General features: G+C 37.7%; 1 protein-coding gene across 3 annotated transcripts in view; it reads left to right on the top strand.

Moving 5' to 3' along the window:
• PLXNA1 (plexin A1) overlaps positions 1–25,473 on the top strand; it is a 380,392-nt gene that overhangs the window by 251,605 nt on the left and 103,314 nt on the right. For all 3 annotated transcript variants that reach the window (XM_087708971.1, XM_087708970.1, XM_087708972.1), the window contains exon 10: positions 8,264–8,464. In XM_087708971.1, the coding sequence (XP_087565097.1) occupies positions 8,264–8,464 (201 nt within the window). The remainder of the gene's footprint in view (positions 1–8,263; positions 8,465–25,473) is intronic.

Genomic DNA, 25,473 nt, shown 5'->3' with positions numbered 1-25,473 from the left:
GCTTCTTAAGGTGTGAGCTAAATATTATTTGCTGACTATGGAAGATGAAGCTGTTGCTACAAACTACAGCAATCTGTTCAAATATTGGCGATTCCACCCTCAGCCAACAAAAGCAGTTCTTGTTTTGAGTAAAGCTTCAGGAATTTCTACTTCTGGAGAAAATCAAGCCAGAGAAAATACTATTGGATTTGGGATCTAATCAGATCATTGCTCAAGATGGAACAAGCAGTCACTAGCATTTACTCATGCGCTGTGATCTCTTATGGCTTCTCAACTCAAGTGGTAAAAGTAGCATTGAATGGGCAGAGGATATCATCACTTTCATTCTGGAATTTCTTATAGTTGGAATCAGTGGATGAGTTAAGACTTATCAGTCTCTTTGGATTGCTACCCTTTCATAAGTATTGAACAATTCCTTAAAACTCTTTTAGGTAAGCTCTGAGCCAGGTTGTATTGCAAGGAATCTACACCTTGTACATTTTAGCCAAAAAAAAAAAAACCCAACTCAGTGAAAAATTCCCCTGGCTCTGACTTTTAACCCATAGATTTTTAACCTTTTTTTGTTTCTGATTCATTGTTTCTTGAATTCCTGTTAGGAATACCAAGTCAGGAAGCACAATCTGTGTAGCATTTTGGGGACAAGGTGCTGTGTGCAAGTAAAAAGTTATACAATAATTATTCATGTATAATATCAACTAGGGACCTGGTGACTCAGTGGCTAAGACACTGATCTTGTTGATCAGAAAGCTCAGCAGTTCGGCAGTTCGATTCCCTAGCACTGCGTAACACAGTGAGATCCTCTTACTTGTCCCAGTAACTGCCAACCTAGCAGTTCGAAAGCATGTAAAAATGCAAGTAGAAAAATTGGAACCACCTTTGGTGGGAAGGTAACAGTGTTCCCTGCGCCTTTGGCATTTAGTCATGCCGACCTCATGACACGGACAGCGCTGCCTCTTTGGCTTTGAAATGAAGATGAGCACTGCCACCTAGAGTCGGGAACGACTAGCACATATGTGCAAGGAAAACCTTTACCTTACCAACTAGGTCTCTTTGCTTTTGAATTACAGCATACTCCAGGTCATTGGAGTGTTCAAGAAAAGCTACATATAAGAAGAATTGTCCTGTTTTTGTAGGGTGTTTTTATTCATTGTGTAGTATTTTATTCATTGCGTAGTTGAATTGGCCTGTGAGCAGGTGCTTTTTTGTGCCTTGGTGAAAAGGGTATTAAACCCATTTTTCTTGATGTCCCACAATTCTATATTTTTAAAATAATTGTTCTGCATTCAGGCTGCTTGTAGCCAGAACACAACTTCCCGCTTAACACCTAGACTGCTTAATTATTATTTTTAATTCAAAACATTTGAATGACAACAGGATGCAATTTGGATAGTGAAACAAAACAATCTCCTAATTTTCTTATCTAATCAAAACATGATTTGATAAAATTGAAAGCAGGTGGAAGGAGAGAGATGAAATTGATGAAACATATTCGTTGAAGGCAGGTGCTTACTGTAGTTTATTCCCTAACAATTTTGTTCACTGTTTTCCCTTCTCCTTGTTGTTTCTAATAAACAAGCAACCAAGTAGCCTTAGAAATAGCTATTGGTATAATAATTGGGAGTTAATAATAGACACCTCCAGTTTTGGGGAAAATGATGAAAATAGGGAAAATAAAATAGTTAACTTTTAATGGTGTACAGCTTCATGGTTGCTATCTGTTGGGCAGTATTAGGGTTCAGAGTTCATCAACTATGGTCCAGGGAACAGATTTCTTGGCATTTAACTGTTATCTTCAGAGGCGGGCTGTCTTCACATAAATATGTGAAGATACATAGACCATCTTGCCTCCAAAGATGCCAGTCACATTTCCTGGCAAAATATCAGGAAATCTGTTGTCTCCCCGCCCACCCAAACTGCCCAAAAGTTACTTTCATTGATTCCAAATTGGTTCATAATAGCTTTTCTAAAATTTATGAGATTTTTGAGGTCTGTCAAAGCTTTCAGTAGAAAAACTTTCCACAGTTTGGGAGCAGCTAAGGAGATAAGTTGGTGAGGGTTTTTTTTTAAAAAAAATAATGTTTCTATAGATATTAATAATGAAATAAATAAAAATGGGAAAAGCAGCTTGTTAAATAAAACAGGAAAGATTACTATGATGGATTTTGAGCATTTTTTCTATTTAATAATTTTGATCCTTTCTATCATCTTGTCACTCAGAGGACACTTGAGCTTTCACTTGCAACTTTTCTTTCTTACTTTTGTAACTCTTTAGATCAGAGGTGTCAAATTCATGGCCTGCAGGCCAGATGTGTCATGTGCTGGCCACGCCCACACCCAGTTTAGCGAAAGGAGGGGGAAGTCTTGATACATTGCGTGACACCACCGTGACAATACAAGTTTGACACCTCTGCTTTAGATGCTTAGAGCATTCTATTGTATCAAGTTTATCAGATACATGAAGATGTGATTTTTCAAAATCAGAGATATATTACAATATGAGAAAGATGTACAAGATATCTGTGCAGGGATGACTTAGAACAGTGCCCCCCCCCCCAAGCTTTTGGGCACCAGGGACCAGTTTTGTGGAAAGAGGTTTTTCCATGGATCAGAGGAAGCATGGTTTCATGTACTGCCTGCATTCCGCTGATGGGGCTTCACTATTTTGCATGGCCTGGTTTCTGGCATGCTGTGTAAAGGTTCTGGCCCACAAACTGGGGGAGGAGGAGGTTGGGAACCCCTGACATACAGCATTAGAGTATAATTAAATGGGTAGATGACAAGATCGTCATTCACACTGCTGCCCAAAATTCAGTGTCTCTGCTATCCAGGAAAAGATATGTTGGCTAAGCAGTTGATAAGCTTGTGGTGTTTGAATAAGGAGATGTTCTCATTAATCCTGAGAATTGGCTATTCAAAAAAATGGAGCAGCTGGGAAAAATCCTGAGTAGCATCAGGGCCATTTCTTCTGAGGAACTTTCACTCCAGTGTCATGAATGCTGAGTCATGAAACTCTTTAGAAAAAAAATCCATAGGTACCAGGTGCTTCCTGTTTTTCAGTAAGGCAGAATTTTTGTTCAATTAGGCACTGTTCCCTATATATGCCAAATATAACATAGCAGGATTGGAGCATTTCTGGTTGAAAAATTCACTAAAATGTGTATATCTTTAGGATGGAAAAACACATTAGCTCATTCATTGTATTTGTCTAGGCATCTGAGGAGGCATATTTTGTGACAGATTGCTTTGCAAGCACTTTTAAGGACTCTCCATAGTTATAATAGCACATACCTCTGGCCCATTTACCAGGATGCCCCATGAATTTGGTTATCAAAGATCAAAGAGCTGTGATAATCAAATTCATAGCTAACAGTGAATTTCCCAACCTGTCCCTTTTTCAGGAGTGTTGAGGCAGCAGGAACAGGATGTTGAATTCATTTTGAAAAAAAAAAGTGAGACAAACTTGCTTGAACTTTAGAAACCAGGAAACTCAATATTCATGGAGCTGAGAGAGAAGGAGCAGGGATTTGCCAACTATTCTGAGCTAGTTTGTTTGTTTTGTAGCTTTGATAATTCATTGACGCAAGGGATAGATTGGTGAGAATTCCTGTAAGGTTTTTTTTTTTTTTAGATACCAGGCCTTTGGGTATTTGGCAGTCATTCCTGATATAGGAAGACACACACCTTTCTTGCCTTTGCTATATGTCTATTTTATAGAATAAGCCTTCCTGAATTGCGCTAAACTGAAGCATATGCTGGTTTGCCTCTAGGGAAGTCCCCAATGAGCATACATATCTTTAGGCTCTAAAGGCCAGTTTTTGAAGTCTGTAACACTTAACTTGAAAACATGTTATTCTCCTCTCTTTCTGCTATTTAAGGTAGGAATGCCTTTGCCATTAGGCTGGCTAATCTGGGTGTTGCATCAGGATATTGTTGCTGAAGTGGTGCCCTTCTGGGACTGAGGTTGTTTTCCTGGCTGGTCCTGTTTATTTTTATTCTCCCTTGCTCTCTTGAGTATTGCAGTTAGGCTTTTGGGAAGCGAAGCTGGCACTATGAGAGCAAAAAGTGGTATGAAGAGCTTTTGGCCTCTACTTTGCCAGCTGCTAAACAGCCACTTGTTGAAGGTAATTGGGAAAGTTCACCCACGGCTCAGACGATAGCTGAGCATTTGGCTCAGTCAATAATGAATCTTGTTTCCCATCAAATGTAGCTGCAGCATTTCCACCAGTGCACCCGGAGATGCCAATGATTTGTTGCCGGTGATCGGTACCACAAAGAAATGGGAAGATGCGCTGAGTTCTGCAAAGACAGAGCTGGATGATATTCTGAAAAATAACCTTGTAATATATTTGGGGTTTTTTGAAGGTTCTTTTTTTAATATTAGGCCAGGTTGTAATTCTAGGTCAGACAGGCAGAAAAAAGGAAGATTGATATTTTGGTTTGTCAGGATCCACATCCCATCTCGTTGTTCCGCAGCTTGTTTCTCATAGAGAGCTGTCAACAAGGTGGAGTTAACATTTGTTCAGCACCTGAATGATAAAGTTAAGCACCTTTATAGATTTTATTATTGCTTTCAGAGGGCATCATGTACTAGTGCTAAGTAAACAGAGATATTATAGCCCTAAGATTGCTATTTATTCAGTATATGTTGCCTTTTATTTGGGTTAAGCCTTAGAGAAACAGCAAAGATTAGTGCATCCTTAAATAACAAAAGCCAGTTTTCTTAGTTACGCTGCCTACTATCATGCTTAATATTTGTATCTCATCCTACATTTAAGGAGCTTAAATTTCAATGTATGGTTTCCACCTTATTTGTTTTGCAGGTCAATATGGGTTGGTCTTCCAGAGGCTTAGTCTTCCAAGCCTTTGGACTCCTGTGGGAGCCTATCCTCAGGGAGCCTACGGCTGGATTTTCCCTCCATATGTGGCTAAAATAAAGTGGATGGTTTAGCAATAACAATAGCAGTTAGACTTATATACCGCTTCATAGTGCTTTACAGCTCCCTCTAAGCGGTTTACAGAGTCAGCATATTGCCCCCAACAATCTGGGTCCTCATTTTACTGATCTCAGAAAGATAGATGGCTGGGTCAACCTTCAGCCTGGTTAGATTCAATCTGCCAAACTGTTGGCAGCCAGTGATCAGCAGAAGTAGCCTGCAGTACTGCACTCTAACCACTGCGTCACCTTGGCTCTTAGTTTGAGGTTGAATGTATTGTGTGATCCCAGTTAGAGTCTCAGTAAGTGTAAACCAAGCCATCAGATTAAGCTGTGATACATTTTATTTATTTGGGCACAGTTATACATTGATAAATGTGTTTTGCTTAGGATATAGGATAGCGATAATAGAGTGGTTCAGGTTCACTTTATGAGCTTCATAGCGGATGATAAATTCAAACTTGGCTTGGAGTGCTTTCTTCCACTGTACTGCATTGCTTTTCTCTAGTGTTCTTGTCAAAATTGCCTTGGCCTTTCTTTTCATAGCAAGTTGAATAGTGAAATACCATGGTAAACAGCTTGTCTGATACTCCAAGGTCCTTCTGTTTTTTTGAATTCACTGGCAGCTTTTGTGACAGAACTGTCAGCCTATATTGTGTTGCAACCCCTTTTTATTCTCTTTGCAATGGGCACACAAGAAGAACTGAAAACTCAATAATTCCAAATACATGTATATTGTGATTCCTGCTATGTAGCATTTGTTATGGGCCATATTTCCACTAACAATTACTTCTGCTTAACACAGCACTTTGAATAGCAAAGCAAGAAAGGAAGAGAAATAATTCTCTTGGACATCCACATGATGCCCCTATGGCTTATACAGAAAACTCCCTACCTGCATTCATTTTTAATTTTTTGTTGAATAACAACATCATTATCATCTGAAATTAGTAGAGGTGTACATGAAAAACAACTTTTCAAATCTTGAAAGAAATAATTTTATTCTGAAGGAAATTATTTTGAGTTGGTAGTGTTTGGTTGTAACATAATTCAAAGTAACTTGGATGTTCCATGTTTTGTTTAAATAAATGTATAAGAATTTGGAATGTTTAAGCAATAGACAGCTTTCTGATATGTTAGGATGAGAGGGGATGAGAGGAAGGAGATGAGGGAATTAAATGCTGTGGCCTAAGTAAGAGGTTTGTAAGATACAGTTATTATAGCCTATCTCGATAAAGTATGGCTTCCTATTGATTTTCTGGCCTGCTCTACCTAGTGGGGTTGACAGCCAGGATTCTCTTGGGGATAAAAATAACATCTGAACTACAAGTGGCAAGACATCTTCCAATGACATCACTAAACCAGAATGGTTCCATTATCAAAACATTCCCCACTTACAAAAACGTTCAAGTTGGTCTATGTCCAAAACAAAATACTGTACATTATTTTGAATCAGAAAGAAACCATTTATGTGTGGTTCGCTTCATGCATGAATCACTAGAAGGTCAGTGCTCCAAGAGGTTCATGTTCAAACCATTTAGATGTCAGTTTGTGGCAAAGCAAGGTGCCAGACTCGGACGTAATCTGATCTATAAGCTATTTTTTTAAAATTATTTCTGGCATTGTCTTTAGCACCTACACAGGAACATAAAATGGTGACTGCATCCAGGGCTTTGAAGTATACCTATATATCCTTGAAATAGATAAGATACATTGAGCCCTAGAGATTTCTATGGAGATTCTCAATCATCCAGGTCATGGTTGTCCCAAAGTTGCTTTTTCAGCCCTAGAGAGCTTTCTGAATCTGAGAGACTGCTTGGGTGGTAAGGAACAACCCACAGGTGTGTGCTTTATGTTTGGATATCTGTACAAGACATCCTGAGGGTGCTGTTAACATGCCCTTAAATTTCTTGAATCCCCACTATTAACCCCCCCCCCCCAATTGAGGGCTCTGCCCAGGAATGTTATTAGGTTGTGAGATGCTCTTCCATTTCTAATATACCCCTTCCATGTATGCAAAGCCAAGTATTAGTACTTTTTTCCACTGATGGGATGGGTGGAGCAGTAAGATTAGTGTTAGTATTTGTGATTTTCCAATCTAGACGTATGTAAATATCACAGAAGTAAAACCTAACTAAAGCAGAATTTTGTGAATAACTGTACCTAACAATGATGACTTAGGTTAACATGAGTGCAACTATAACATTTTATAAGCTGTATTTTGAATCATTAAATGGTCTTGCTATCTATAAGCAGAAATGTCATGAATCAGACATTTTTGTGGTCTGGGTATAATGGTTATACAAACTGGAGTAATTGGAGGCAGATCAGTTTTACTGCACTTTCAGTGCAGTAAGAAAGCCCATGAGCCAGAATTCTGAAAGGCTTTAACAAAAAAACGAAAATAGAAAGGGAAGAAGAAGCTGAGTTAGTAGAATGAATGCCAGGAGTTGGAAACCACAAATCTTGAGAGCATCCAGGTGAGGAAGAGTAGAATACAAAAATAACAGGCTGGAGAGTCCTTATTAGTTGAAGTAGGATGATAGCAAGGAGAAGCTTTTAGGGAGAGCATTTCCAAGTGTAGATCAGTCACTAGACAAGTATGTCATTTGAATAACAATTTTCCTTTATGAATGTTTAGTTATAATGCATAGCTTTTTAAAGGGGTTAAGGCTATCATATTCATATTGAAGCGTAATTTTATTTCAGAGCTATCCATAGTAAACTAGTACTATGCTGCCCTGAAAAAAAAAAAACTATCATAAAAATAAGTCATGTTGATTTTTACACGTGTGCCCAACATAAACCCTACCCCACAATAAGCCCTAATTAAGACACCATCCACTTCTGGGTTCACAGGGTGGGGCAAGGCACACGGGTAAAAATTAAGCTAGGATGGGGATAGGTGGTGGAGGAGCTGCCCTACTACTTACCTTCAGACTATTGCAGCCAGGTCTCGCACACCCCAACACCTGCCTTGCTGCCTGACTTCTTCTCCAGATCGATCCGGAGCTCTGTGATCAGCTGCAGAGGCCTTCAGGAAAGCCTTGCCAGCATTGCCGGCATTGCCAGCCACAGAAGTTCATGAAGGCCTCTGACAGCAGAACGGATGCTGGGGGTGATGTGAACAAGTGAGGTGAGTCAGTGGGAGACATCCCCTGAAAATAAGAACTGGTACCTTTTTTGGTGGCAAAAAAAAAATATAAGGCTGGGTTTTATTTTGGGGGAAACACAGTACTGTAAATTAGATTGTTGTTAATGCTCACACCATTGTTATCAAACATGAAACAAAGATGTAAAACCTGTTTTTAAAATCTTTCTCTCTCACAGGACTGCCCTCAGATCCTTCCAAGCACCCAGATCTATATCCCTGTTGGTGTAGTGAAGCCTATCACTTTAACTGCCAAAAACCTGCCACAGCCACAGTCTGGACAGCGCAATTACGAATGCATTTTCCATATCCCTGGGAACCCTTCCCGTGTCACTGCCCTGCGTTTCAACAGTACCAGCATCCAGTGTCAGAATACTTCGGTGAGTCCATAGCTCAGAACTGTCTTTTGAAAAACTTATTTTGGCCTTGGATCTAGAGGAAGACTGAGATGTAGGAAATTATGTAACCTCAACCTGTAAAATGTTTGAAATCTTCTCATATCTTGCACTTATGCATTAATTATATTTATAGACGGCTCTGTGTTTCCTGCATATATGCCTTACGCAGTATCAGGAAGGATGTATTTGTGTTCTTTGTTCATTTTGCCTAATTAATGTTGACCTTTTTTTAGTGGGTTGTGTTTTCACTTTTAAAAAAAATGGAAAATATAGTTATTGAGCTTCATCCAGGTTTTTCTCTTAAGATTTAGCATTCTAGTCTCATTCATGTTCTTGTTGTGTTGTTATTGTTGTAGAGGTGTGGACAGGAAGTAATATTAGATACACTATATTGCCAAAAGTTTTCGCTCACCCATCCACATAATCAGACTCAGTTGTGAGCAAATACTTTTGGCAATATAGTGTATGTTCACCCCCTTGGGTTACTTATAAAGTAATAAAGGCAGGATAAAGTTAAATAAACAAATGAATTCATTCACAGGTGTGTGTGTGTGGAGGGGAGATAAGATATCCCCCTCCCTCTGTGTCCATATTGTCCTATTCCCAAATATTTCCTGGATGAGAAACCAAGTGGTTTTAATTAGGTCAGGTTAGTAGTCTCACGTGAGATTACTTAATTGCCATGAGTGCTCTTTTGACAGAAAAAAATAATAATAACAAAGGCAGCAGCAGGTGTTGTTATTGTTTCAAGAAGTTTCACATCCCTCATAGTACCAGAGTATCGGATGAATGGTCTTAAGGGATCTCTGATCATAAAGACCGGTAAACTTAATGTGCTAATCTGCAGAGACATACCATTTCTTGGCTAGACTTCTGAGCTATCTTCTAATCATCACGCCTTATTTAAGACTCTGTTCTGCTGAATAGACCACAGTAGCTCAGGGGAGTGAAGTGTAGTTAAACTAGCAGAAGGACAATCAAATAATATTGATAGGAAATTCTAGATAAGTCTAGAGGCACCCAATCAGACCATCAAAGAATTGTATGTGTAATTAGTGTCAGCAAGTAAACTATTACTTCTGTTCATTTTTCAGTCTGCATAGAGACATCCAGGAAACTGTGAACTGTTCTATTATAACAAAATTCGGGGAAATTGTCCATTTGGTAGTGTTGTGGCCCGCCTCCAGCCAACAGAGCTGGCAGCAGATTCAGATAGTGAGGAGGTTGGGGAGGAACAGGGGCCAGTCTTGGAGTCTGGGGAAGGCTTTGATGAGGGCTCTCTGTCGGAGGCAGAGAGGGGGCAAGAGCCCTATGCCAGGTATCAGCTGCCTTCAGAGTCAGACATCAGTGAAGCAGATGAATAGCTGAAGCCTGTTCCCAGTGTGTGCGTGCCCACAGTTGTCAGTTGAAGGGAACAGCTAAAGAACAGGGGTCAACTTGGGAATAAGGCCACAGGTGGATGATGAATGGCCCCTCCCCTGAGGAAATAAAAGAGGAGCGAAAGAGGAGGGGAGTTTTCAGGAGACAATTAGTTCGCTTAATTGGTTCGTCACTCTCCAAGACTTCCTGCCAAGTTTTGCAGACATTGGCCTGTCAGTTTTCCCAGCCAGATAAAGTCTATGACTGTAAATCTTCCCTTGAAAGACTTTGTTGGATGTGAATGAGCAGAATTCACAGTAAAAGGGACAAGGAGTTTGCTGCATGCTTTTGGGAAGCCTAGGTCAGAACAGGTAGCCTTTAAGAATAAACTTATATAGTCTGTTTCTTACATTTTACTAGTTTTTCTCAAAGGGGAAAATTCAGAACACAGAACTTTTTGTGATTGTCTATTTTATGTTATATTGTTTCCCCATAGCTGAGATTTATTGCCTGCAACACTCTGCAGCTTTGACTATAATCCCCAAATTGCTGATGAATTATAATTTTAATGTATTATGAAAAGTAGACTTGATTAAGTATACTGTATGGGGAGAAATCAGATTAGATGTGATTAATTTCAGTTACATTAAGTCATTTAATTTTATTCTGGACCCATGTTTTGAAGTGTCATCTCTGTTATGTCATTCAAAAATGAAATGCAGCCCTCACCTCAAAGAAAAGTTTGTCTCCAATTGTCTGTTTTGATATACATGAAACTACTGGCAGATTTTACTTGAGTTTTGGAATTTGATGCCCCAAGTCTATTTCCTTTCCAACTAAATCCAAAGAAGCTGTTCCAGGTTCTAAATTGCTGTCATAATATTAGACAGAATAGAACAGATGAGTGAAACACAAATTGAAGCTCAGTCTAAATGGAGACACTGTCAATCAGTTGAAATTCATTTCAGAAAATAAGGATGGAATCTGTATCGGTTGAATTTGAAGTATACAGTACCTGTCTTGGGCACTCTAATCCTGGATAACTGGGATTTTGTGTTCACTCCAGGTATTACAATCTTGAGTACTTCTCTCATAAATCCTCCCTGCCCACTTAAATGAAATAACATCTGCAGGAGAGAAGCTGTGTTGGTTTTGGGGTGAACCAGTATCTTGGTGAGACTAATAGTAAGACAAGAATGTATTTTAACAGCTAAGGCCTGTGATGGTGAACCTTTGGCATGCATGCCCAAAGTGGCACGCAAAGTCATGTCGCCCGGCACATGCTGCCTTGCCTGTTTGTCTTCTGGGTTTCTTGCATGTATGTGAATGCGACAATCAACTGTCCTTTGTGTGTGCAGCAGTGCCGAAAGTTGGTGTGCATATGCGCACTGGCCAGCTGATTGTTGAGTGCACATGCACACTGATACTCAGAAGTTTGGCTTTCCTGGAGCGTTATCACTTCATGTGCACAGCAGTGCTGAAAGTTGGCATGCACATGCGCACCGGCCAGCTGATTGTTGGGTATGCATGAACTTGGAAGTTTGGCTTTTCTGGAGCGCATTCACTTCTCACACACGGTAGTGCCAAAACCCGGTCTGCAAATGTGTGCTGACGGGCTGATCATTGGGTGTACATGCACGCTAGAGCCCAGAAGTTTGGCTTTTCCTGAGCACGGCCCCGATAAACACATACCGACGTTTCCACACTACCTTTTTGGCACTCAGTGCTGAAAAGGTTCGCCATCACTGGCTAAGGTTAATGTACCTCAAGTCAACTGTATTTCCGAAGAGGGCAAATGTTAACTAGAAAAACTAAAGCATAATGTGTATGTATAGGATTAGGCAGCAGCAACCAAATCTTGTCTGTAGACAAGATAGCAAACTGTTAAGAGAGTGTTTTCTATTGAATCTCTGGCATGGTTGCTGTTTTTATATGGCCTGCAAACCCTCCAGGACTTCCATCCTAGCAGAGTTGCGGAGAAGGGCTATGTTTTTGTATGTGTGCAAGTGAATCAGATCAGGCAGTAAACGATTTATTCCAAAATTAGGTTGAATATTCTCTTTGTAGGTAAAAAATCATATTTTGTTGGAGTTGTGTATTCCTTCTTTCCTTTCCCAGTGACACTTTTCCTGCCTGCCTGCTAGTCATTTCTCTGGATACTGGTTGTTTTTGCTACCATTAACAGCAGGATACCAGTCATGTTTGCTGTGAGAGAAACAAACAAGCCTTCTTCTCTTTCCCAAGAAACCTTGTGGGAGTATTGGGGATGTGTACATGCATGTGGATGCAATGCATAACGTCAAACCAAATATTTATTTGTTCATTGATTCTGCAATTCATATGGGGGAGGATTATTTGTACGACAGTTGAGAAAACCTATATTAGTACACGTACACTGAAGATCCTGATGATAGGGACTGGACACTGCAAACAAGTTTTCTTTTTGAGGTAACTGTATCACCTATTGGCTAAAATAGGCAAGCAAGGTAAGGGAAAAAGGATGCTAAACTAAACAATACAACATAATAATCCTCAGGTACTCGGTGAAAACAAAAAGTAAAATTAAAGTAATAAGTAATATGGAAGGCATGAAAAAGATAGGTCTGCCCTGTTTAGCGACCTTTTGAAGTTATAACAGCACTGACAAAAATTAAATTAGGGTCCCGAAAGAGAAGCTGTTGGCTGGAGGTGATTGGTGCATTAACAAAGAAGGCAATCCTGCCTCTCTGCTGCATCATATATTTTTAAATTTTGTTTTATTTTTTATTTTTCAATTTTAATCTGTTTTTATATTTTTAAATTTATTTTTAAACAAACAAAAAACATAAAACACACAGAACCTTCTTACATTTCCGTGTTGTTTGGTTACAAGATTTTGTGCGTCCTTTCCATGGTCACCACTTATAATTATATATCAAATCACAAATTGTTCATTACATAAACATAAGTATGTCAATTTTTCAACTCTAATTATTATTCCTTAATTTTAAACAAGATATTCCAAATATTGAATCCATACATATAACATCATTTTGCATCAATAGTTCAACTCGTTATTATTCCTACATTTTAAATGAAATATTCTATATATTGAAATCATAAATACATCATTCCATTATATCGTTCTAATCTGTTTAACTGTACTAAACCCTTATAGTATTGCATATATCATTCTAATTTTCTTAAAATATAAAAAGTTCTCCCACTTTTTGCATTACCATGATTTTTATCTAACCATTGATAAAACAAATCTCAAACCTTGTAAAATTGTTAATCTTCTTGTTCTCTAATTTCAAATGTCAATTTACTCATTTCCGCACATTCCATAATTTTTTGAATTATTTCCTCCTGCTCCTCCTATTTTCTCATTTTTTCAATTTTTTGCAAATATAATTCTAGCTGCTGTTAAAACATTTACAATCAAATATTTCAAGTCTCTATTATATATTTCTGGTATAATTCCCAATAAAAAAGTATCTGGTTTAAAGTCTATACATTTTTGTGTCATTTTCTCCAACCACGTGTGGATCTTAGTCCAATATCTTTTAGCTTCTGCACAAGTCCACCACATATAGTAATATGAACCCGGTGCCTAATGACATTTCCAACATTTTTCTGATTTATTCTTGAACATTCTTGCTATTCTTATCGGGGGTAGATGCCACCTGTAAAACATCTTATACAAATTTTCTTTATATGCTATTGACATTGTCATTTTGTAATTTTGAGACCACAATTTCTGCCACTTCTTTAATTCAATCCCATGCCCCAAATTTTCCCCCCAAGCTGGACCTGGGTACTTGAGAGACCGCCTGCTGCCAATCACCTCCGCTAGACCGATTAGATCCCACAGATTAGGCCTCCTCTGAATTCCATCCGCCGGCCAGTGTCGACTGGCGACTACCCGGAGGAGAGCCTTCTCTGTGGCTGCTCCGACCCTTTGGAACGAACTCCCCGTGGAGATTCGAACCCTCACCACCCTCCAGGCCTTCTGCAAAGCTGTTAAAACCTGGCTGTTCCCACAGGCCTGGGGCTAAAGAGCTGTTGCCCCCGTCTGGAATGGTATGACTGTTGTGTGTTTTTAAATTATGTATTGTTATGTATCGTTTATTTTTTATTTTTTTGTCTGTACCCCCCCTTTCCTGATTTGATTTGTTAGCCGCCCTGAGTCCCCTTCGGGGGAAAGGGCGGCATATAAATATAATAAATGAAATGAAATGAAATGAAATCATAGTTCCTTTAACTTGTTCTTCTTCTAACTTAACCACTAGTAAGTGTCCATAAAGTTTTTTAATTACTTTTTCATCAGTACCCATCAAAATTTTATCTCTCAGTCATTTTATCATAAAGACCTTCCTCTTTACAGTCCTTGTCATATCTAGATTGCATTTGCACATATGAAAACTAGTTCATCTTTATGCCTTCCTTTTCCAGTTCTTGTATAGATTTAAGTTCACCCTCTGCATTCAATATTTCACCATATTTAACTGTTAGTTCCTTTTTGTATATTATTGCGTATGAAAAAGTTTCAAAAGTTGATAGCCAGACTGAAATTTTTAAATAATATTGTCTTTTAATCTTCTCCCAGTTTAGTAGCAAAGCCTCCCATAGATAATGTCTTCTAAAATACCCCTGTATTTTAGTTCCCTTGTACCATAAAAAGGCATGCCATCCCAACAATATATCATGTCCCTCAAGGGTCAATAATCTGGTATTCCTTAGTGTTATTCATTCTTTAATCCATATCAAATTTGCTGTCTGGTGATATATTTCCCAATTGGGCAGGCCCAATCCTCCTCTTGTTCTTGCATCTTGTAATAATTTAAGTTTTAGTCTTGCGTTTTCCCCTGTCATATGTACTTCAACACTATTTTATTTAAATCATCAAAATATTCCTTCCCTAGTTTAATTGGAATTGTCTGGAACAGATATAAAATTCTAGGTAGAATGTTCATTTTAATTGTAGATATCGAAAGTTGTAGGTTTTCCCACTTCTTCAGATCAAACGCAACCTGTTGTTTAAGTTTGTAGTAGTTGTTGTCTTTAAGAGCGCTGCATCTTGCTGTTAAATATATCCCTAAATATTTAACCTTGTTCGTAACTTGCATCTCCAAGGTTTCCACCAACTCTTCTTTTTGTCTTGTTGACATATTCTTTGTCAAGATCTTCATTTTGTCTTTATTTATTTTTAATCCTGCTACTTTTCCATATTCTTCTATTCTTTCTATCAATTTAGGTGTTGTTTCTAATAGATCCTCTAGAATGAAGACCAAGTCATCTGCTAATGCTTGTAGCTTGTATTCTTCTTTTTTGATTTTCATTCCTTTTATTTCTTTTCCTTCTCTGACATTTCTATTTAAAACTTCTAATGTTAAGACAAAAAGTAATGGTGATAATGGGCAGCCTTGTCTTATCCCTTTCTTTATTTCAATAGACTCTGTCAAATCTCCATTTATCATTATCTTAGCTGTTTGTTTATAATATATAGTTTGTATGGCTTCAGTAAATTTCTCACCAAAGCCCATCTGTTCCAGTTGTAACAGCATAAAGTGCCAATTCACGGTATCAAATGCCTTCTGAGCATCCAAAAATATGAATGCCAATTGTTTTTCAGGATGTGCCTCATAATATTCCAAAGTATCTAAGATTATCCTCATATTATCTTTAATTTGTTTCTTTGGCAGAAACCCATTTTGATCAGAATGAATGAAACTACTTAAGTATTTTTTAAGTTGTTCTGCCAATATTGAAGCAAACAATTTATAATCAGAATTTAACAAGGAGATTGGTCTGAATTCTTAATTTTTAGTAAATCGGTCTCCTCTTTTGTAAAAGTGTAATATATGCTTCTTACCATGAATTGGGTATTCTCTTCTCTGACACCACCTCATTCATAACTTCTAATAATGGAAGAGACAATGTTTTTATATTTATAATTGTTTGGATATTATCTGTATATCTTATCCCATTCTAGGCTGCTAAGAGTTGCCTTGTAACATGAGATGGGCAACAAATAGATTTAATAATAACTTTACAACCAATCCTCCCACTTATGATCATTACTCTATTCTTGCAGTGGTGTGATTGAAATTTGCAACTCACATGCCTCATAGATGACTTGCAATGAGCAGGATCAATGAAGAAGTCAGCGGTAAAAATCACAAGTCATGGTCATGTTTTGTTTTGCTTAGTAGCTCTTGGTTATTCATTTAATGGCCATGGCAGAATGAAGTTGTAAGTCTGTTACAGTTATGTGATACTGACATTGCTTAGTGACAGAATTTGCCAGATCCAATTTTGGTTGTTAAGTGAAGATTACCTATGGTTGGTTTTAATCAGCTAACATATTTTGGGAATGATAATTCGAGAAATTCCAGTTTCAGAGAAATAATTCCTATATAATCAGAATTGAATGAAGAAACTCTAGTATATCTTTTCCTCTCTTTGCTTTATATTACATGGCTGTGGATTTGTGCATCTCCATAATTCACCCTTCATGCAGAATGTATATAGGTAATATTAATACACATTTAAAAATTTATCTTAGATGTTTTGGAAAACCTTAATCTATGACACAGAAAAGAGCAGGCATGAACTGTCTTGGCATTTGAGGGAATATTAATGATAGATGATCAAGAACAGTATTTGTCAACCTGGTCAAGTTTAAGATGGGTGGACTTCAATGTCCAGAATGCCCCAGTCAGCATGGCTGACTGGAGAATTCTGGAAGTTGAAGTCCACCCATCTTAAACTTGGCAAGGTTGAGAAACACTGACATAGAGAATGAGAGCGAGAGAGAAAGAGAGAGAGAGAGAGAGAGAGAGATGATAGATAGATAGATAGATAGATAGATAGAGAGAGAGAGAGAGAGAGAGAGAGAGAGAGAGAGAGAGAGAGAGAGAGAGAGAGAGAGAGAGAGAGAAACAGTCATCTAGTTTATGAGGGACAGATTATTCCTTGGCCACTGACAGTTGCACAGTACACAATACAACTTTGCCACTTTTCTAATCATTAGTTCAGAGACAGTTCTTTAGAGGTCAACCAAATGGCTATTTTCCTTAGCAGGAGGCCTGTTAACTGCTATGTCTCTTGAGTCCTGTCAGTGAAACATATACATAGTGTTATCACATTCAGCTTAAAATCAGCTTGACTGGAATGTGGAGATGTGAGAAAAATTTGCTAGTAGGTAGTGTGGATGCTTCAGAAGAATAATTTTGATGTGCTTTGGGAGAAATCATATTAGAAGGAATATGTGTTTCAAGAGACTGCGTCAGCTGGTTAAATCTCTTAGTTGCACCGCTCTACTGAAATTTAGCTGTGAGCTTAACCTTTTTATCAGTTATAAATATATTAAGTTTAGAGTCAGTCTTTTAGTAAATATGTATGTTTGTATCACTGAAAATTAATCAAATAAAATAATATAGCATACTATATTATACCATGAATTTTTAAACTACCTATTCTTTAATCTCTCCCCCTCTCTCCCTCACCCCCCATATATATATATATATATATATATGTGTGTGTGTGTGTGTGTGTGTGTGTGTGTGTGTGTGTGTGTGTGTGTGTATGTATGTATATGTATATGTATATGTATATGTATATGTATATGTATATGTATATAGCAGGCCAACATATATAAATTACATTAAATGTTTGAGTTGGTTGCCATTTTTTTAAACTCTTCCTTATTCATTTGACATGTGACCTTTATACATTTCTAAATACAGTAACATTTTCTCTGAAATAAAAATTAATAACATTAATAAAACATATTGATCGGCCTGTGGAACCCGACAAGACATATGTCTGTGTCTTATGTTAATACAAAATATTGATTATATGACTGAGAGGAAGATTTTGTTTTTTCTCAAATAGTTTTAAATAGAATCAAAGAATCCAACTTAGGTTGACTAAGAGTACTGTGATGGCAGCACATTGTTTTTCCTGCTTTAAATCTAGTGCTGCCTCCCTTCTTTTCGGATAAATACGGCCTCTCATGAAAAGCATTTCTGAATGTTCTGTACGAATACACATCCTTACAATTTTCTGTCTTTTTATGCTGTTTTGATGCATCTTTTCCACTTTCTTCCTTTGAGGATTTGGGCTTGCTTAGTTGTATTTTTAACAAGGAAAATAAAAGATAGACACAGATCTGACCATCAACCTGTGGCTAATCCAGCATTCTGTCTTTTCTTACTCCAAGATACTAGCTTTCAAGTAATCTATGGTTACAAATAGTTTCCTCATCCCTGCTTTCATGAAGTGTCCCATGGCCCCATTTCCATCAAACTCTCAAAATGGTGAACCAGAGATTGAATTCTATCAACATCGAGTATCTTCTTTTCTATTATTTTTTGCTGGGTCTTGAACATTCAGGGTCAGGGCCTTTCCCTCCAAATCTTTTCTTTGAAGCTTCCATTTCACTTTAGAACACAATTGAGCTTCCTTCATTCTAAAGAGATTTGGTCTGCTTTATACTGAAGGACACTGTTTAACAATAAACAGCATAGCTGAACAGTAGCAAAAGTGTTAGCTTAATGGGTCCTGAAGGTTGTATTTGAAATACACGGGGAAGGAATTCAGTATCTATAGCAACAAAAAACCTGAAAGAAGGAAGGGCATATTCTCATCTATAAGCACAAGACTGGAGAACATGAATTCCATCTATTCTATTATTGTTTCATTAACAAAAAAGGGTGCTAGGGAAATGCCATGGGATTTTTTTAAAAAAAATTAAGCATAGTTGTGCAATCCTCTAGTGGCTAAACCATATATAGATTTTGTGTGAAGGGAGGCCATTAAAACCCAATGGGATTTCTGTCAGCCTATTAATTACAAGACCACAGAAATGCTACTATGGAGAAGAGGGCCAGGAGATATTGTTTGGACATGTGCTCAGAAAGCAGTTCTGATCTAAATGTTGATAATGGAAGTAGATAAACGAAGGCTCAAAAGCAAAATAGAGTTTCTGGAGTTAAAAAAAGGCCTGGAATCCAAGAAAAACTCATTTAAGAAAGAATTATTGTTCCCAGATCACTTCTATTTCAACTGAGCAGCATGGCTCATTTCATTTGCATATGTGCTTATAATTTTGCATGGGAAAAGCCATGGATATTCTCAGGATTACATTTGTCATCAAAAAACCAACAACCTTGAGTTTTATTTATGGGAAAGAGTTGATGTTTGTATTTTCCTATGAAATGACATCACCATGCGTGATGGCCCAAACCCAGTGAAATCCAATTGAGTTGAATCCTTTGTTGCTTACAACTAATGGAAAAAATCTTCTAATCCCCTAGATCAGGGGTGTCAAACTCGATTTAATTGAGGGCCGCATCAGGGTTGTGTTTCACCTTGGAGGACCAGGGTGGGCATGGCTGGAGTGGACGTGGCCAGCTTGATGTCACTCTTGTTAGGGGTGCCTGTGGCAGCCCCAGAGCTTTGCCAGAGAAAATGTCTCCCGAGCTCTGTCTTCAGCTGTGATCGCCTTCTGCCACCCTCCTGAAAATGGAGTTCATGAGGGCCACATGCAGCCCTCCTGAGGTCCAGTTTCACTGGCAGAGGCACTGCGGGCCACTTCTTTGCTGTTTTCAGGTTGGCCTTGTGGGCCAGATCTAAGCACCCCATGGACCGGATCCTGCCCCTGGGCCTTGAGTTTGACACCCCTACTCTAGATCTATTCTAAGAGATTATAAAGTGTGGCTACCCTTCCCCATCCAGCTCGGGACAAGACCACTCTTTATTCAGATCTCTCCCTGAGAAAGTTCTGTGTTGCCAAAACTCTCCTGCACTGCTTCTCCAGGTACACATTCTATCACAGTAGAATACATGGATAAGTGGAATTGATTCTAATCCCAGTAAAAACCAACTATGAAAATACTGCTGACATTTTGGAAAGCCTTAAAAAGCCTTCTATCACTAAACTATAATCTGCCTCTTCCCCTCTCCCCAACCAAAGTTTCAAAGTTTGATGATTTAAGTAAGAAAAAACCCCATACGTTTCAACTTTACTGATTTACGTAAAACAATATTAACAAGCAAGATTTTGCCAAAATTTGCTGCAGTCATTTCATTGGGGTCTGTCTACTGGGTTTCTAACTACCAATGAACATGAAGTATGTTCTCTGCAAAATGTGTGCTAATAGGTCACAGTAACCTGAAGGAAATTCTTCTTATCCATCAATCCTGTTCAGGGAGCAGTGCATCTTAAAAAGCATTTTGGACAACATTCAGTAGATGTAATAAGGCTAAACTAGTATCAGTATTTCACTGCCTTTATGGAATAAGCCCGAACTAGACTTATATATTTAGTTGTATTTAATTATTTATTTTGCCATCAGTGCTCTAGACCAGCAGTTCCCAATCTGTTCGGGACAAGAGGCTACTTCCATGGAAAACAATTTTTCCAGAGACCCCGGTGGTTGGTGGTGATTTTGTGAGCTACCTAGATCCTGTGCATTCACAGTTGAAGTTTTGCTCACTTGCATGGCCCAATTCCTAACTGGCCATTGACCAGTACTAGTCCATGACCCAGAGGTTGGGGACCCCTGCTCTAGGCAGATATTTTAACATTTTTCAGAGTGCCCCTTCTGGGCACTCTGAGAAATGTCATTCCCACCAATTCTGGATTTAAAAGATTGACAGGTTCACAGTGGAACTATTCAATAGTTCATTAGGAAACTTCTTAACCACTAAACCAAACTGCACTTGTAAATTAATACTTTATTTATTTTAAGAAGATCCATAAATTTGTTTATTTGTCAAATTTAGAGACCATCCATCTCACTCACAGAGTGATTCTGGGTGATGTACAGTTAAAAAGATTTAGAATAATGTAAAATATAGTTTATTTCTGATCGTAATTATAGAGCATTTCAGTTATATAGAATAGATTTTGAAATCAGAATTTTAACTGATTATAATGCTATGAATTATGTAATTCAGATCAGATTATCTTCTGATTAGCAATAATTTAATCTAAATTGTTAATCTCTCCTATTGCCCATATTTTCCCCAGAAAGATTTGCCTATAGTTTTTGAACCAGGAAAGGTATTAATTACTATAAGTATCTGCTGTACAATACCTATGTTATTATCCTTGAGAAACGAGACTCACCATCCTTACTTGACTTTATAGCATTGAAAGGTCTTTATATCGATTTGGAAATTAAACCTTGTTGTACATATAAGACAACAAAGTATCAGCAATCATACTTTAAAAGCCTAAAAAAATACCTCTGCAGCAAAGTTTATTGCGTCTTCACATCCTATGCCTTTTGTAACACTTCGTGCAACATATTTCCCCACCCATATAGCCAAATTCAGATTATGAATTTGGCAGTCCAATTTCTTTGGAGGGTGCTTAGGTGAGAGAGTCTACATCCTAAAATAGGTCTAGTATAAATTCTGATTTCCCTAGTAGAAAGAATTCATTATGTATTTATAATCCCTGGAAATTATAGCTACTGTTTTATTATAGTTAGTGTAATTTCTGCAGAATGAACCTAATTAGTAAATACAGACTTTCTTCCAATTTAGAGCTGCACAAAGAAGGTAGAAAAAGCACATATATTTTAAATAAATATGTGTAGATTATGCATTTAAGCATAGTAAAAGTAATTTAAATGAGGAAATACAAAGATACAACACAAAACCATTCTAAATAGCAACTAACCATTGTGTGTATCCCAAATGTATATGCATATAAAATATATGTGGCATATAAAAATGTTACACAAAGATGTAATACATTTTCAACTAAAAACTTGCATCTTTTCATTTTAGACTTGAGTTTTCGAAATCACATTGAGTGGCAAAAAACCAGACACACTAAATATGCTGAATTTGCAAGATAGGCAGCTATAAAATTAGGTGAATTTATAAGAGAGGAAGACTCAGCTGCAAGCAGTGATAGAGAAGAATAATGTTAGGCGTGGAGAAAATGGATGTGGAACAAAGCAGATGGCAAACCGTGTGTGTGTGTGTGTGTGTGTGTGTGTGTGTGTGTGTGTGTGTTTGTGTGTTTCACTGGGCTTGGAGTACATAAATCACACAAAAGACTTTATTATGTGCACTGCACACCTTTAGTGTATGCATCCCTAATTACTCAGCCACAGAAGGAGAAATGGGGCCGGGTCTTATGAATTTAGAAATATTTGTGAAGGGGGAAAAAACCCCTCCCTCACACTCTCTTTCCAAACAGCACCGACATTTATCTTTCTGCAGCAGTGTTTAGCGTGAAAAGGGAGTATCAGGAGAGTTTGATAGGATCCAATTAAATTCCAACCGATAAAATAATGATGAATTGCAGTTGAGCTCCAATGAGACACAATGCACATTACTGTCATCCCCATAGTGCTAAGAAGGCATGGAGGTCATCAACTATAGAAAAATAGAACACAGTTGCAGCTGTACTATTTGTGTAGAAAATAGTCAAGGGAAATGAGGTTGGAAGGTGTTTGTGTGAGTATGTGTGTTCAAGGTAGATGTGTAGACTACAATAGTGTTCTGCATGAATCCAGGAGATCAGCACAAGACGTGTCTTCCTTTGCCATTCAGATTCAAAGCCATAGAAAGGGACATAAAGAAATCTAGGTTTCTCATTCTAATGGGAACTATATTTTTATTGCAGCAATAAAAAGAATCGAGTAGAAATAAGATTAGGCCTATTAAAATACCAGACATTCCTATCACACATTGCCCATTAGATAAACAAACTAATTTTGGTTAAAGTGTTATGTTTTAAATCTAATCTATCCCAGTTGACACTCCCCTATAAATAATTCAAAGATATCTTGAAGGCATTTCTGCTGCTTGGAAACAATAAGTCTTAATAGGATCAATCAGTCAATACAATACAACTCAATACTTAATACATATTAAGTAAGTAAAGATGGTCCTTATTTAATGTCCACATTCATTCAGCACTGAATGTGTGACAGTGCTAAATGAAGGGTACATATAACTAGTCTTCAAAATCTCAACTGTTGCAGCTTCCTGTGGTCACAATTGCAATTTGCAATCCCTGCCAGTTTGCCACAAGTAAAATCAGTGGAGAAGCCAGGAGGAAGTTAGAAGTCGCAATCACATGAGGTCCTCACTCAATGACCCATGGTGATTTGCTTAGCAGTGACAACCAGAACTGCCGCTGTTAAGTGGCAAAGTCATGTAACATGATGCTTTATGTATGGTGATTGAATTCCAATCCCAATCAACATTGGTAAGGGTAATGAATTAAAATGTATGTGTAGATTGTGTTCACACATTCCATTAAACCAGGGGTCAGCAACCTTAAACACTCAAAGAGCCACAGAAGTCCTAACCGGAAATTCTGGAGCTGACTGGAAGTCTAGTTCCCTCACCATGGAGTCTCCTTCTAGCGTGGCATCCTTTTTCCTCTAACCGAAAGCTGCAACAAGGAGCCACAGCAGAGGGATGAAAAAGCCACATGCGGCTCCAGAGCTGCAGGTTGTTGACCCCTGCATTAAACTATAGCTTGTTTTAGCTACAATTTGTTTCACACTCTGTACTGAGTATGAATACTCTGTATTTATGATTTACAAAGCACAAAGGGTGGATTCACACGCATGCACTAAAGCCAAATAAATTGTTGAACTTACAGTAGGTGGTGTGTAAATTGAATCATGTATTTCTTTTCCTGGTGACTGAATACGCAGTCAGTTAATCTTAAATTGAATAACATTTATATCCCGTTTTCAAACCTTCCAGGCACTTGGCCATTGTTTTTCAAAGAACTTGGTAACTATTTGATGCTTGATTAGGTGGAACAAGATGAAACTTAATGAAGGGGAATGTTAAGCAGATAGCTCCACACAAACTCTACGTAAAATATACAAGGCACAAAAGTACCATTTGACTTGTTTAAAGACCAGCTGATGGTGGAAAATGCTCTTACAAAGAGATTTGTCAGCTTAAAAAGAGCAGTTCATTGAGTAAAGTATATAATATTTATTTCAGGTTGCATACTCTTAGAAGGAAGAGATATTTTAATGCTGGAATGTTGAGAATATCAGTTTGTACATTCTAAAAACAATGTACAGTAATTAAAAAAATTAAGAATATCTTCACTGTGAATCTTTTCTTTGTCTCCCCTCTGGTATGTTTTTCTGTAGTGAATCTTTTGCACCAGATCCACATATTTCTCTTTCTAGGTATTCTTTTGTCTTTGTCTCCATATCTATATTTTTCTGTGTCCTTCTACCCCCATCTGCTTATTTGCTTGTCATGCTGTGTGCCCATCTGTGTACTTTTCTGTCCACCTACAAATGGTTTTTTTTATTTTTAAAGACTGATCAATTGAGCTGTATATAGAAGCATTTGGTGTAGACTTTTCAAAAAAGGAGTATTAAATATAGACTAGCAGAAGGCAACTGATTACTCAATCAGGAATAGAGACAATTAGGTCAGAGGATAAAAGTAGCTTTGTGTCCTAATTGTGATTATATCCTCTACTTTAAACTTCCTAGGTTGCTTTTCAATGTTGATGTTTTATTTCTTTTTGATGGTGTTTAGTTTTGCTTTCATGGTATTGCATATTTTTACTATCAGTTACTTGCATTACATATGTAAATGCCATATCCCACTGGAAATTCTGTATAATGATTATGAAGAGGCTGAGAGATTGCCGATAAAGAATTTAGTTTGTGTGCAGGTCATAGGTATGCCTAGTTTAAAGGTGATGTGAATGCCCCTAGTTTTCTGTTTATTAAATTGGTAAAATTGTCAAAGGCTTGTAATTTTCTGCCACGTGGGGAGGAGCACATGCTCTGAACTCTGACATTTCCAATTTAAAAAGGAATCCACTAGAGGTAACATGAAGGATCCTGGAGAGAACTAATCATGCCGGCCAAATGAGGAATACTCTCACCTGGCAATAAGACAGCTTCCTATTTTTCTTTGAACGGAATTATTTTCTGTTCAGGAACAAGCAGTTGGATTTGGCTTCAGTTATTGGGAATCAAGTATCTCTGTCACTAGCCTATTGCGAAATGCTTTCTTCTTTTACAAATGCTGATGTTTTTATTTGTTTGATGCAAGCATTTATACTTATCCGGCACATACATGGTTTCCTATTTCGCTAATTTAAATATTTCTCACCCTACAACGTAGATTATTGTGCTATCTAGGCAATATAATCTATTCTGAGCAGTAGCAATTCTCCAAAGTCTTGAGGCCAAGGGTTCATGTCACCCAATAACTGATGCCTTCATGGATACAGGGAATAAACAATAGGTTCTTTCGTAAGGAAAACCTTTCAACTCCCATATTTTCTTTGGATATTTCCCCTTATATCGAGTATATTTTTTTTAAAAAATAGAAAGGATAGTTGTTTAATACATATCTTTGTTACACTTAGTTCACTTGAGCAGGGAAAGATAGGAAAACCATTATCATGAGATCAGCCAGACAGATGGCATATTGTTAATGGGAATCTGTTTTATATAAAGAGGTGGCTTTAGACAGTTATAGCGAAAGCAGTGGGACCTATCTCAGAATAGCTAGCCAGATCTATCTCAAAATGCATTGGCCTCATTTTGCTCTGGTTTAATTTTAGATCAACCACTTTGCTATTTCTTTTTTTTTTAAATTATCTGGTGTATAAAATAAGG

The sequence above is a fragment of the Thamnophis sirtalis genome, unplaced genomic scaffold (assembly GCF_051295495.1).
Source record: "Thamnophis sirtalis isolate CommonGarterSnake01/CBP01778 unplaced genomic scaffold, rThaSir2_p1.2 scaffold_3, whole genome shotgun sequence".
NCBI classification, from domain to species: Eukaryota; Metazoa; Chordata; class Lepidosauria; order Squamata; family Natricidae; genus Thamnophis; species Thamnophis sirtalis.
Note: the sequence above shows the minus strand (reverse complement) of the source record. Positions and strands in the feature narration are given on the sequence as shown.